Here is a 14,958-nt window from a genome sequence, read left to right as displayed (position 1 = left end):
ATTGATGATTAATTTAAAAAGAGTAAGATTTAAAAATATTTGTCATTTCTATATAGTTTAGAAGATTTTAATTTTAGTTTTTTTCTTTTTATAAATTTATCACTCACAATAAATTGTATCACTCACTGTGAAGACTCTCTCGACCACAAATAACTATATTACTAAATCTCATTCTAAAATCATACATAATATAAAAAATAAATCATAAAAATCGTATTAATAAAAATCTATAAAATATAAGAATCTAACGCATTTCATTTCTATAAATAAGTTAACAAAAATCATCCCAAAATACAAATTTATTAATATTTATTATATTCAATAATTAAAAAGGGAATACTAATTACAGAAAGACTGCAAAAAAAAAAGAAATTAACATACAATTAAAGTTGGTGTCCTTCCCGACCCAATAACTTTTCATTGGTAGAAAAGTTAAAATATATTTATAATTTTTTATTATATGATATTTTGTTTATAAATTTAATAAAATAATTAAATAATTATCTTTAATAACATCTGTCCGTGTATGTGTCGACTTGTGATTTCCGACTCAAAATAAATGAAAATCCGTAGAAATACTTTACAGACTCAGAAAACAAAGTTCATTTATTTTATAGAAATTAAAAAACAAATTAAACGGAAATGAAAGCAAAGAAAAATTTATAAAGATTTAAAAAACAAAAAAAAAAGTGTTCTGTAAAAACTAGAAACGTATTGTATCATAAAATCTTTTCAGTATTTCCAATATAGACGTGAAAAATGATTAGTAGACCAGGAAAAAAATTAGTTTAAAAGATATTCTAATAAAGTAATTACTCGTTATTATTCTTAACATGTCACTTTGGTTAAATTTATTAAAAAAGAGGAACAGGAAAAAAGTGGGTTTTATGTTTTTTAAAAAACAATTTAGAGTTGTTTCTGACAAAAAAAAAGTGTGAAAAGAAAAGATAGAATTAAAAAAGCATTGAGATGTGCAATTTTGTTTAACAAGTTATCCTTCAAATTTTGTAGGATCTAATAATGTTATTATACTTGGTCTCATTTTATTCTATGTCTCTTCCTCGTATAAAATTTTCTTCTAATTTTCATTGTTCTCACTTTTAATTAAAAAAAAATACCTTTTTACCACAAACAAACAAAAATCAATTTCTACATATATAAAGATAGTTTAAAATAAGTATATTCCGAAGATTCTTGTACCTACTATTTTCTTTATGACATAAAAGCAAATGATTTTTTTCAATGTTCGCAAAAACTAGATTTCTTTGTTCTATACTGATATGTTCATCTCTTCAATCAAAATTTATATTTTACAATTTTAAATATATTTTTTAACATGTGTACTTGAAAATATATTATGCGGCATGACTTTTTATTTTTTATTTTTTAAAATTGAGCTATGTAACTATGATAAAAAAGAAATAGAACGATAAAAAGTATTATATACTTTCAAATATTTTTTTTATATGTGTACTTGTAAATAAATGAAAATATATTATGTAGAATAACTTAAACGATGGTTGTGTGCAACTCGTGTAATATATGAAATGTATAAAAGTTGTGTTCGAAGTCAACAGCTCATAAAGACTACTTTTGGATACATTAATGACTTGTAACTTTTTTTGAACAAATTATTATCTGTGCCCACTAAATTAATAGAATTAGAAGTATTTATTGTGATTTGCATATTCATTCTAATTTTATAATTTTTCTCTAAATTATAATTTGAATTAATAAAAGAGATGTTTTAAATAAAAATTAGCTAAAATTAACACTGATATTGAGGCTGCTAGGAGATATCCTAGTCTTGCTACTTGTGGAGGTATTTTACGTGGAAGTATGAAAAAATTTATTGGAGTTTTCTCTATGTTTATTAAAGTTCGGACTGTTTTGGTTCCTGAGTTTTATGGGGTTATATATACTATGAAGGAAGCTCAAAAGATGAGACTTACTAATATCTGGCTGCAATGTGATTCTTCTTTGGTTTGTGCTGCGTTTATTCTCATAACAATATTCCTTAGATGCTTCGTAATCGATGAAATACTTGTCTCAATTACTGTGGGAAAATCAGGTTTAGGGTTACTAATATTTTATTTTTCGTGGAGATAATGCGTGTACTGATAAGTTGGCTAATTTTAGATTTTTTTTCGTAGAGAATTTTTTCATTGGTATAATAGTCTGTTCTTAGAATTCTTTATGAATAGATATACTCTAGTTATAGGTTTTGGTCTAATTTCATATTTTTTATATTTTCGTTCTTTTTTTTTCTTTTTTAATAATACTTTTTCTTTTTTCATTTGATGATAAACGATTGTTGTTACTTGAGGTGTCACATAGCTGAGATGTGAAGTTGTATAGTAATACCTAACATAAATTTTTTTATTTAAAAAACAAATAATAAACAATGAAAAGGCCAGTAACACTTTAAATTAGATATAAAATATTAAAATAAATTAGTTATTTTTAAAACATAAAAAATAGGTTAGATACAAATTCTTGAATTTAATATTTAATACATTTATATACAGTATTAAAGTTCTTTCGCATATTTCATTCAATCTTTTCAAAATTCTCAGCTTATGTCTTTTAAATTTTGTGTTAAATTTATTCTAAACTTTTCAGTTCAAATTTATAAACAAAATTTATAAATTAATTATAAAAAATAAATAGGTTTAAAATAAGCCTAGTTTACTATATTTAATTACAATTTAAAGTTCGTGTAAACATGAAAAAAAAGTTGCTAAATATAGTTAAATTTTGTTTACAAATTATGGACCAAAAGAAAATTAACTTTTTTGAGAAAAAAAAATTAAGAGACCTCAAATACGAGAAACCGAAATGAGATTGGCTCTTTCTATTTAATTTAAGCTTTTATTTTTCGCTTAACATTTGGATTTAATGATATATATAAACGAAAAAAACAATAGATGGTTTATTAGATAAGAAACTATATATCATAATCTTCATTATAGATGAAACAGCTCGGAGCCAACGTGAATAATATCTCTGTTTCATCTAAAACATAATGATTCATTATACTCACATGAAACATATTAAGAATTTTTTTTTATATTTGCAAACATCCATAGATAAATATACATACTTTATTATTTTTAATTTTAAGTAAGATTAGTTTAAAATATTTTTTTAAAATAGAAAATCAATCAAAACGTTAATCTTAAAATATAATCTAAAGAAAGTTATACAATAAAATATTAATATAAATAAATTTAATCTTTGAAAAAATCAAATTTAATGAAAAGAATAAATTTAAATAAAATTTATCTCTTTAAAAAAATATTTAATTTCGTAAATTTAATTAAAAAACATCAATATATAAAATTAAATTTTAAATTTCTTTAATTCTTAATATTTTTTATTAGTAATTTTATTTTGATCATATGACTTTTTTAGAAATTTTCAAATAAGCAAACGAATATCCACACACTGAATATTATGGATAAATCTATGTATTGGAGATTTACTTGCGAAAATCCATAAACGTAGATTATTTTTTAACATCCTAATGGCTGTGTTTATAAAGTGAAAATATATATTATCTTTATCTTTTTCAAAAGCGAATTTATACGAAGATAAGCACCATTTTCTTACGGTACAGGCTTACTGCTGCTACAACAAGTTGATCCAATGCACTTTACTGGAATTAGACATTAGTAACAAATGATAAATGTTTAACTACTGTTCTTTCTGGCATAATTATGAAGTCTTCTTGAACTTGTACTCTTATTATCAACATTTCTTCACCATCAGCAAAATGGTATCACATTTTGCAAACCTGACGAATCACGTCGCATCAATCACTTATATTCTTGGCCCCATAATAGAACTAATAAATAATTAAACAGTTTGATTACAATAACAAAAATAAATATTTCAAATTTTAGACAGCAAGGAAATGTTTTTGAAGATCCACAGATTGCACACAAACAATACAAGTATGCTCTAAATATGACAAGAATAAAAAACTTAAACCACAAGCGAGAGCCTTAATTAAAATTAAACATTATTTTGACCTATACTTCATCCCAAGATGGGATTTACAGAGTACATTGCTCTAAATATCACATTACAATCCTATATGCCAAGGATGCATTCTTCGAACAATATGGGTAACAAAAGCAATGTGATGTTACAATAGAAATACAAATTTGTCACAATAAAGGACCCAACCGAGTAACTTTATAACACCATTAGTTCAGCTGACTAAGAGGCGAACGTGGAATAAGAGATGGTTTCAACTCTTTTACATCAGAAGATTCATATGGATTGTTTTCCCGGAATTCCTCGAGTAAGGATTCCATTGGCAAGGATCGAAGAGACTCTATTGTCACCTTTGTCGGAACATCAGGTTCACATCTTATTGGTGTTGTACCGGTAGGTTCATAGTCCTGCAAGACATCAGAAGAAGTAATGATGTTATACAATGATTATATTTGAACTTAAAAACAAAGTACAAACCGAGTCGACATACCCTGAATTGCTGTTGAAAAGCGTCACTTGCTCTGTGTTCAATCGAAGCAGCTTGGCCACCGTGATCCTCTCGTAGCGTCTCAAGTGTATTTTCATGAGTTCTCACCACATTTAATACGCCAGATATGCACTCCCGCTCTTGTGCTGAAGTGACTGCAAAAAACGTAACCCAAGAAAAAAAAAGATAAATGCATATGCAAACACATTTTGACAGAAAAGGGTGAGAGATATTGGTGGTGCATGCCCTGTTTTAGCTTCGGTATTTGCATTCACTTAAAGAAAAAATCATGATCAAACAACCCAAGCTCTAGACGTAAATTTGCTGGATGTTGTTAATCTAAGGACCATGATCCAACTCATAACTCACCATCAAACCGCTCAATAAGATCCTCACTATTCTTTGCCACATCTTCTTCGGCTGCAACTCGTGCAGAATTGACCTCAACGACATGTTGCACATTGCTATCAGTAGCATTCCTGAACCAAAGTAATCGGTAAAATGGGTCAATAAAAACAGAGACAATAACGACATTAGTGCAACACTCCCTCCTCCCGCCTCTCATTTAAAGATCGGCTGCACAGACAAACTCATTATACGAAGCATTGACTCCGACACGACACACGGTTAATGTCCAAATTATAAAATATGGTGACTGTGTATGATTTGCATGAAAAAAAATCTCAACACAATTAAAATTCATATAAAGTCACTGTAGAAACAAATTTACAAAGTTTTGCTGTTTTTCTAAAATAATGGTTCTCATAAAAAAAAAGTAAGAAACATATCTCTTAATAGTTAAAATAACTAGATAAGTCTAGTGAAACAAGCATCACACAAAAATATAATGAGTCTCGCAAAGTTTACATGTTTTCTTTTAATTTATTCTTACGTTTTTAGAAAGTGCTCAGTGGTGTCGGTTCAATATTTACTTATGTTCAAATTGTGGGGAAGAGATGTCCAAAATATGTTAAAGTGGTATCTCAGTTGGAAAAAATGTTTTTTAAATGTAATACGATTAAGAATTGTGGGACACGAAGCCGTATAATACATAGTGACACGTTATTCTACAAAGGTACAATCAGTTTGCCACGCACCTGACAATTGATTCTGTTGCAGAAATATGTTTGGTCCCCATCTCATTCAGAGCCTCATGTGTCTTCTTTGTATGTTCAAAAGCCGACTTAGCAGTCTTAAAACTAGGGATTTAAAAGAATGTTAGATTGTGAGTGCATCTGGATATATAAAATTTAGAGAAAGAACATTTACCTCTGCTGCATGAGTAACTCCATACGACAATGCCTAGCAGCAGAAAAATCCGAGGTGTCTTTAGCATCTTTTTCTGCTTGCACGCAAAAGGCCTGCCATTTCCTTTTTGCATTGGTAACAATATCTCCCATTGATGACAAATGCCCATCCAAGAAGGACTTGTTCTTCATTCCGTTTTCCCTAAGATCAACAAGCTTTGAGTCTACCTGCAAGCCGAACATCATTTCATATCTATATAAACGACAAACTAAATTGGCAGGCCTTGCCCCTCAACCACCACCCACAAAAAAGGAACACCCAAAACTGACCAGATCCATTTGTCGCCGAATGTGATCAGAAACTAAACTAGTCATATTAGCAATAAGTTTCTCTGTATCCGATATTGATTGCTCCTGAACAGAATAGAACAAGATGTCCACATCAGATGTCAACAGCCATAACCATCTTTCAAAAAATGATAGTTGATGTTAAGTTACAACCTCGTAAGCCTTTTTAAACTCGTCAATACTCTTCATTTGCACTTGGTCTGCCTGGGATGCGTAATCTTCAAGCTTTTTTGATTCTTCAAAAAGCTTATCCACAAATTCTTGAGAGCGCTCAGAGATATCCTTTATTTGTTCAAGGCTGAGATTGAATTTCTTTGATTTACAATACCCAATAATATAACAGTTAGAAGAAGATTAAAAAAAATCAGTCTGAACACAGAAAAATGAAGTAACAATGGTTCTGTACAGAACAGAAAAGCATAACTTGCAGTACATACATTCCGTAACTCGCTCGCAAAAAATGCCAATTCACCCTGCTGAGTTGAAAGGGAACCCTGAAGATCATCAAATATTGAACCAGCTTCGGTAGCCTCAGATACAAGAAACTGATTCACCATGAATTACAGTCCTATATTAGTATTGAAAAGCATAAAAGATGCGCATGACACTAGATAAAAGTAGAAACAAGTAAAACACACTTTTTCAATTGAATCACCATTGGAGGATATAACAGAAGTAAGCTCCTCAAAGGCAGCATCAGAGCTCGCTTTATGCAAGCGCACAACATTTTGCACTGCCTCGACATGAGATATATACAAGGCCCTCAGAGATGTCACTTTCTTTTTAAAATCAACAACGGCCTACAGTAAACAAAGAGGAATGGGAGGATTTAGAAATAAAATATAAGACACGCACAAATATGGGGAAAACATGGAAACATACACACCTTCCAAATGTTCACAATTGAACGAGACAAGGAAAGAAAACATACAAGAACAACAGTATTGGATTCTTTATATACACACCTTATCATGAACGTCCAAAAAAGAATGACAGAACTTCTTCACACCTTCCAGATGTTCATTCTGTTCAGACAATGATGTTGCAACCGTGTTGCAAAGAGAACCAACCTGCTGAGCGAGCTCCACCTGGTAATTGTTTACTACAGCTCTGTTATCCGAGTTCAACCTATCTTCTCTGCCTATAAATTAACAGAAAGATAAACGTGTTATTAGATACAATACAACTTCAATTCTTTTTTAATAAAAGCAGGACAAAGAATAAGAACATACCAATTTTCAAAAATAATGAAGCATTATCCTGAAGAGATTTCTCCAAATCAGCTCGTAAAACACATGCTTGATGAGCCAGAGCATTTTCTGTCGCACATAATTAAGATTATCTCAAAGGAATATTAAACCAGAAACGGTGATAGAACACGATAATGTGTTTGGCATACCAGCTTTTCTCTGCTCAGAAATGACGAAGTCTTTTTCTTTCAAGGTATACTGACATTTCTTTAATTCTTCCTCTGTGTTGGCAAGCAACTTGCTAGTCTTGTTCAAGTTTTTCTGAGTGGTTTATCACAATTTCCTTATCAGCAAGGATACATAATTTCATAACAAGAGTGAAAGAAAATTGTTAACTTACCTCAGTACTATCGAGTTTGTTGCCCAAATTGGAACACTGTTGAATTTGGTCAACGTATTTGTTTTGCAAATCCTCAAGTTGCTGGTTGAAACATATAAAACCAGTCAGGCATAACAGGAAGGAAGAAGCAGGCACGCTCTATCTTCTATACATAGTTTATTTAACAAAACAAACCTTTTGTTGCGTTTCGATTGTGACCCCCATCTGCTCAATTTGATCTGACATAGCCTAAACAGAAAAAAAAAATGGCACCAATGAAAGGCCTCAGAAGTGATTTTAACAACTGTATCATGAAAACAAAATCAAACCAATTTATATCTACCCATGACCAATATTAAAATTCATACTAGAAAACACGTCCAAGGAACTAAAAAAATTATCTTCACGATCTGAGCTGCTGAAAGTTACACATGGAACCATAGTACTGCTCTTAATGAATTATTCGTATTAATAGAAGATAACATAGTAACAGAAAGAGAAAGGAAAATAACCTTCTTTTCACTCTCCTCCTGATAGTATCTTTCCTTTGGAATATAGACACCATTTTTCTCACGTGTAGCATAAACCTCTGATGAAAGTCACGAATTAAATAATTAATATTACCAATAAGACAATATACCAAGAAACCTGAAGATCCCAAGGCATACATCAGCAACGACTAATGAAAAACACAATTCACCTGCTTTAAGACGTTCAATTTCACCATAAAGATCTTTGATAAGTGTTGATTTCATCATTTTTTGGTTAATCTAAAAATATCAGAAAAGAAAAACTAGGTTAAAAAATCAATGTTTAATACATAGCAATTTGTTATATCAAAGCAAAACGAAAAACATCTCATATCCTGCATATCTTATCGAAATAAAAACAGCTAAACTAGTGCTAAATAAATCAAAACAGGTTTATTCTTAAAATGAAAATGTCCCTAAAAGCACTGAATTAGTGCTTAAACAAAATGAATTCAAACAACTCATGCTCATAATTTTGATAAGTACCTAGTAATTGTGTTACATCATAATATGGATAAAAAAGAACATTCAAATTAGTCACTCTGTTTAAGAAGACAATTCTATCAAGTCAATATTTGTAAAACATAAATGCAGTCAAATACTTCAAAAATCTTTGTAGAAGTAATATAATTGTAACTAGTAATTGTGTTACATCATAATATGGATAAAAAAGAACATTCAAATTAGACACTCTGTTTAAGAAGACAATTTTATAAAGTCAATAATTGTAAAACATAAATGCAGTCAAATACTTCAAAAATCTTTGCATAAGTAATATACCTGTAACATGTTGACATGAAATGTTTCAAAGACATTATCACTACTAAAGATACACAGTATCATAGACATTTCCAAACACCATGCCAATCATAAACAAACCTCAGGCTTATTTTTTATGTGCTTTGCCCTATGAGCATAATCCAGCGTGCTCAATGTTTCCTCTAAGCAATGAACTGCAGGAGACACTGTTGCTATGATGCATGTCTTGGTTCTTCCCCCAAGTGAATCGCGCAGTAAGCGTGTTAACTTACTATCCCTATATGCGAACGTACCCATGTGAGCACACAGCGAAAGGAATAATGCCAGAGGCTCAATAAAATGAAGCAGTGCCAAAGCCAAAGGCTCAAAAATAAAAAAAACCTGTAAGGGATGTGACCAAGGTGTTCCACCAATGCATTGATTACTCGTCCTAAAGTAAGCAAACTTTTATTAATTTCCCCAGCTTCCCTTGCACGGCCCTAACAATTATCATAAATAAATATAAACTTAATAATTCAAAATTAATATGTATTAGGAAAAAGCCAGAACGTATAGAACGCTGAACAAAGGGTATGTTCATGATGTATTACCTCCCTGGCACCAGAACGAGATATATTTTCTGACCCAGCTAGATCAACCAAATTAAGTTTACCACATTTAATTAGTTCTTCTCCTTCCGGTGTTGATTCTTTGATGTGGATTGTAATGGAAAACAACGAATGTGATCGACTGAAGACAAAGCAAGTATTAGTAAGAGATATGGAAACATGATTCCACCAACTGTGAATAAAGGAAATAGAAAATAACGGTCACCTTGACTGCTTGTTCAACAAGGTTTCTGCAGTTCGTCGTTTAGAAGACCCTCTCTCCAGAAGAGTAAAAATCTCACTGGCACTTGTCACAATCTCTTCCTCCAATCCCCTTACAAGAACTCCACCTTTACCATCCTCCATGAGAGGCAGCTGTTTTTTCTGCTTCTCCTCCAAAGAAACCTTAGAAAGCTCCTCCGGGGCAAGCAAATCAGTGATCTCCTCATTATAAAGTTCCAAAAAAGTGACCTTCACACTGTATTCGGCATTCTGGCCCTCAAGTGTGTCAAAAATCTGCTTGACAGACCTGGGAATGACTCCAGCTTCCGGAGGCAACTCTCCATTGGGACCACTCTGTTGTATAATAGTAAAATCAAATCAAATCACTAATATTACTCAGTAACATGCGTGCACATAACATCAAGACACCTCATAACATCAGAGCATACCTTGGCCCTTTTGCATTCCCCTTCCATAGTATAGGTTTTCCCCGTACCAGTTTGACCATACGCAAAAATAGTACAATTAAACCCCTCAAGAACTTCATTAACTATCGGAGTAACAGCTTGTTCATAAAGATCCTTTTGCCTAGCAGAAGGACCAAAAACCTACACAAAACAAAATGAACATATTTCAGATTTGCAATCCCCCCAAAACCTACTTCACATCTTACTATTTACTTCTCAAAGGGAGATTACTAAATAACAGAGAAGAGTGAGGAGGACCTTATCGAAGGTGAAAACCCTATCGATGTGCTTGCCGGCGATGCTCTGCGAGACGGCGACTTCTCGATTGTAATCATTGCAAGTCACTACTTGCGGCGCGTTGCTCCGTAACTCTTCGTCGCTGAACGGCCTGCAAGAAATCAAATTGAGAGGTTATAGTTGCAGAACGCGGAAATAACGACGGGGAAATGGAAACGGAAACGGATACCTGCAACGTAGGAGGACCTGGACGTTGACGCCCTTCTCTTTCTCGTGGCGCCCAGACATTCTTGGTCGCAGATCCGCTTCTGAAAGTTCCTTCTTCTCTTCTCTCTGTGTTTGTGTGAAAGGGAGTGAGAGCGGGGATGAAGGGTGCACTGAGATTTGAATTTTTGAAATCCGCTCTTCGTATTTCCACTTCCATATATATCTACGGCTAAGACTTTGGGGGATCGTGATCTAACGGTGTTCCCATCTGGCATAGTTTTACTGTTTTGCCCCTCTCTTTCTAATTACCATATTATCGTTTGCATATTAGATTATTCGACTCAATTGGACTACCCTAACAATAAGTCCAAAACTTTTCTTTACTTTTTACACATCCAGAATTTCGTTATGTACTTCTCTATAGTAAAATACTGAAATTGGTCTTCTAAAACTTTTATAATGTCAAAAAATATTATCTTTCACATTACACTTTTCGAAACATTAATTAGAGTATTGATTCTGGAGTTAAAAAATTGCATTCCAAATGTCATAATCTCAAATTAATTTTTAACTATTCTGAATTAATAATTTAAAAATACCACTTAATACAATTTATCATTACAAAATAAAATTCCTGAAATAACTTAAAACGTATTCAAAAAATAATAATTTTATTTTTCATAAAAAAACATTACAAGGTTGACAAAAGTAATGAGAACGCTACATGGCACTCCAGAACTATTTATATAATTTTGCTATATATTAAAAAATAATGTGTTATTTTTATTTAAATCTTTTATTTAATATTATACAAAATAATTTAATACAGGTAAGGGTGTTCACTAAAAATTTAATCTAAATATTGGATCAGATTTTAAATTCAATTCCATATTTTTTATACAAATAATTTAAATTTTTAATTGGATTAAATTCAAATCCAAATCCATGTTTTTATAAAAGAATTTATAAATCTACATAATATTAAAAATTTATTAGTATAATGTAATTTAAAATTTATCTGTTTATTTTTGTGATAAAGGTTAATTATTAGCTTTTTAATGTTAAGCTTGTTATTTTAATTATACATTAATTTCAATATTTTATTGTACTTTAACATTTTTATGTTTATGCATTTATTATTTATTTAATACACATTTAAATAAGTAAGTTTGGTTTTAGGAGAGATTTTCTATCCTAATTTCACTTTTTTATATCTATTCGGATACAATATAAATTCAATAATTTTAATACGTTTAATTTATAAAAAAAAATTGTATCGCGCATATCTTAATTTTGATAAAAAAAAATATATGCTTAATAAAAAATGCTCCACTAAGATAAAGCAGTCTCTTATTTTATATTTGGTGTTGTAAAAATCATTTAATTTTAAAATATTGAAATAAATTGTATAAAAGGGATTTTTCCACTTATTTGATGTCAATTCGGTAGGAAAAAATTATTCTTTTCAGGATTTTAAAATTAATATTTTCTATTTTTCCTATCTAATAAGAAGCACAAATTTAATACTTTTATTTTATGTACCTCTTTTCTTCTCAATATTTTCGTAAAAAAAATTACTAAAGAAAATCATAGAAACCATATGTTAATGAAAGCTAGACGCTAGGAAATTGGAGTTTGCATGACATGCTTAATTAGATATATAAATTTCATTTAAAGTGTAGAAGTTTATGACATGCATCCGAATAGCTGGCCTTTATCCGCGCGCTTTCACCATTCTTTGTTCCCACTTTAGAATATCATCGACTTAGAACATTTTTTTTCTACTTTTTTGAGTTTGAGAACTCTAACAAATAGCTTTGGTCTTCTCTCAACAGGGGAAGGGGATTATTGTCTCTTTTCCAATCTTCATATAAGAATTTCAAATCACGTTTTATTAAAGTCTGACCTACCCCAAAAAGTTCAAACTTGTTATACGAGTTTCCATTGTATTAGTCTCAAAAACTCCGCTTCTAAGTGCTCGCGCCACCTTAACCAACTTGACCTTATGGAGCGAGGTGTTTGTGAATTTTTGGAAAATCTACAAACCATTTTCAACACTTCTACCATTCTACCATCCTAAAATGAGCATACTGGCCTGAACTGATAAATGCCTGTATTGGTATATCGTCCTCTTTAGACTCCTATGGAATTTTATCTCCCTGACTTGCTTGTTTGTTTTTTATGTAACTCTTTCTTTTCCCTTTTGATGAAGAGAAAATGTTGTCATCCTTCAACAAAAAACGAGTTGGTTGATCAGGTAAAGAGAATGCGAGCTTTGAAAGCTGCATTGGTTGCTAGTCCGACCACACTTGGTGGGGTTCGCATCCAATCTGATATGGACGAGCGCACTCTGTCGGGGGCTAATTTCAAGCGAAAAAGGTTTGAAGGTTTCATCCCCTCTTCTTAACACTCCATTTTCGACATGCGCGACCCCGAGGTGGAAATAATTGAAGTCAGCCAGTCGAGCACTACCGATTGTGTCAAGGGCAAAACCAGCTTTTGGGATGTTGGTTTCGACATGTCCAATCATAACAAAGCATGGTATTTGTTGGAGGAGGATACCTCGAGACTAAAGGGTTCGAGGTTGAGCTTAGTTTGTAAGGATGTCGAGAGTTTGCTCGATTAAGCAACCGCTCTAGTGTGCATGGCCAACGTGAAAGCAAAGGAAGATGACTAGAGGAAGGATAACATCATTAGGGTCAATCACTGAATCTGAGGTATTGTCCTCTTTGGAGGTCGGCGCTCCATCACAGTTTTGTCCTTAAAAGGTGTCTCGGCATGTTGAGGGAGGATGGAATATATAAACCGTCATTGCCCTCGACTCTTGAGCGATGTGGGACTATATTGGCGTTACCAGAACAAGCCCCCCCCCCAGTCGAGGAATAAGGGGAGTGGATTCCCCCTAGCTGAATGGCTTGACACACATTTTCGTTCCCACAGACGACACCAATGTTCCGACCTCGAGTCCGAGAGATAGCATCACTAGAGTCAATCATCGCATCCGAGTTATTGTCCGCTTTGGAGGTCGGTGCTCCATCACAATTTTGTCCTTAAAAGACGTCTCGGCGGATTGAGGGAGGAGGGAGTATATAAATTGCCCTTATGTGGGACTATATTGGCCAATGTTCTAACCCCAAGTTCGAGAGATAGCATCACTAGGGTTAATCACTACATCCAAGGTATTTTCCGCTTTGGAGTTCGATGTTCCGTCACGATTTTGTCCTTAAAAAACGTCTCGGTGAGTGATAGTTGTTGTTTAGTAGTCAAATTATATATGATTGAAAATCTAATTTGAAAATGTTATAAAATATTATGGATTAAATTAAAAAGTATATTTAAGTAAATGGATTCTTAATAGGTCAGAGTGCACAAATGGAACGGTTTAATTTTTTTTTCTCGCACTTAAATATAGGTGTACCGCCCTGGTAGTCGGAAGTGATGACGTGGCATCAAGCTACTGTATAGGCGTGTCGATGGGACGCCAGGTTGGCAGAAGGGAAGGAGGTCGGGGGGCTCGTGTAGTCGCCAGTTATTAAGTTGGCGTGCTCCGATCTCCATCACACCAATACCGACGGTCACCAAGTTGAAGATGAAGTCGCCAGATGTAAACCCAGGCGACCAAGTGATCAGAGATCGCCGAAGAAAGGACATCGCCGGAGATGAAGGCAGATAGACATTTCCCAGCTGACCAGAGGATGAGGTCGGGGGCAGCTTGTTTGAGCATACATAGTGAAACAGGTGGTGCAGATGATGAAGGCGGCCGGCGAGACCACAGGGGAGGTGTGTACGAAGGCACCCTAGCTCGCCAATCCAGTAGAGATCGCACTCCAGGACAACTATGCACTGGGTAGTACCATGCATAAGTAACTTAGCCAAATGAGAGTCAGAAGCAGCGCCCAAGTCAAGGAGGCTCCAGATGATGGCACGTGTACAGCTGGATGCGAGCCACGTGTCCAGGTCTGTAACTGCCAGGAGAGAGAAAGTGGCCAGGTATATAAGGGTTTCCCAACGAACTTCTGAGGTACGCACGTTCAGATTGTCTTCTTTACGCTTGCGAGTTCTTGAGTATACTGTGAGAGAGAACATTGCACGGCTCCTTGAGAGTTCTTGAGTGTTGCTCTTAGTATTTGGTGGTTCAATCACTGACTTGGGCGTTGGAGTGCGATCGGCCGCAGCGGCGCCGCTCTGTTCTTTTGCAGGTTCTTGAGGTGGATCGTGGCGAATGACGGAGGTTGACGCGGTGCACACGTCGATCCAAGTTTGACGAGGCAAGCTCCAACGTTTTGGTCAACAGGC

At 33.2% G+C, this 14,958-nt stretch overlaps 1 protein-coding gene across 1 annotated transcript; it reads right to left on the bottom strand.

The window, feature by feature from the left end:
- Positions 1–3,981: 3,981 nt before the first annotated feature.
- LOC137814585 (kinesin-like protein KIN-5C) lies at positions 3,982–11,059 on the bottom strand. Its single transcript, XM_068617398.1, has 23 exons — positions 10,685–11,059; positions 10,477–10,606; positions 10,201–10,359; positions 9,756–10,105; positions 9,533–9,671; positions 9,324–9,421; positions 9,063–9,219; positions 8,354–8,423; positions 8,166–8,242; positions 7,849–7,902; positions 7,675–7,755; positions 7,484–7,595; positions 7,317–7,403; positions 7,050–7,225; positions 6,723–6,884; positions 6,522–6,629; positions 6,238–6,396; positions 6,067–6,150; positions 5,759–5,964; positions 5,587–5,688; positions 4,859–4,968; positions 4,493–4,644; positions 3,982–4,409 (listed from the first exon to the last, which is right to left on the bottom strand). Exons 1-23 carry the CDS (start codon positions 10,741–10,743, stop codon positions 4,212–4,214), a joined length of 3,030 nt encoding a protein of 1,009 aa, XP_068473499.1. The 5' UTR covers positions 10,744–11,059; the 3' UTR covers positions 3,982–4,211.
- Positions 11,060–14,958: the final 3,899 nt, after the last annotated feature.

Source organism: Phaseolus vulgaris, chromosome 1 (genome assembly GCF_000499845.2).
Source record: "Phaseolus vulgaris cultivar G19833 chromosome 1, P. vulgaris v2.0, whole genome shotgun sequence".
Lineage (NCBI taxonomy): Eukaryota > Viridiplantae > Streptophyta > Magnoliopsida > Fabales > Fabaceae > Phaseolus > Phaseolus vulgaris.
The sequence above is the reverse complement of the archived record's forward strand: the minus strand, read 5'-3'. Positions and strand labels throughout refer to the sequence as shown.

What these genes read in the sequence shown, in the direction of transcription:
- LOC137814585 (XM_068617398.1), bottom strand. Translation starts at nt 10,743, where the DNA reads ATGTCTGGGCGCCACGAGAAAGAGAAGGGCGTCAACGTCCAGGTCCTC. An exon ending in ATGGTGATTCAATTGAAAAA is followed by an intron (nt 6,630 to 6,722) that starts GTGTGTTTTACT and finishes ATGGTGAATCAG; the next exon opens with TTTCTTGTATCTGAGGCTAC. An exon ending in TTGCGAGCGAGTTACGGAAT is followed by an intron (nt 6,397 to 6,521) that starts GTATGTACTGCA and finishes TGTAAATCAAAG; the next exon opens with AAATTCAATCTCAGCCTTGA.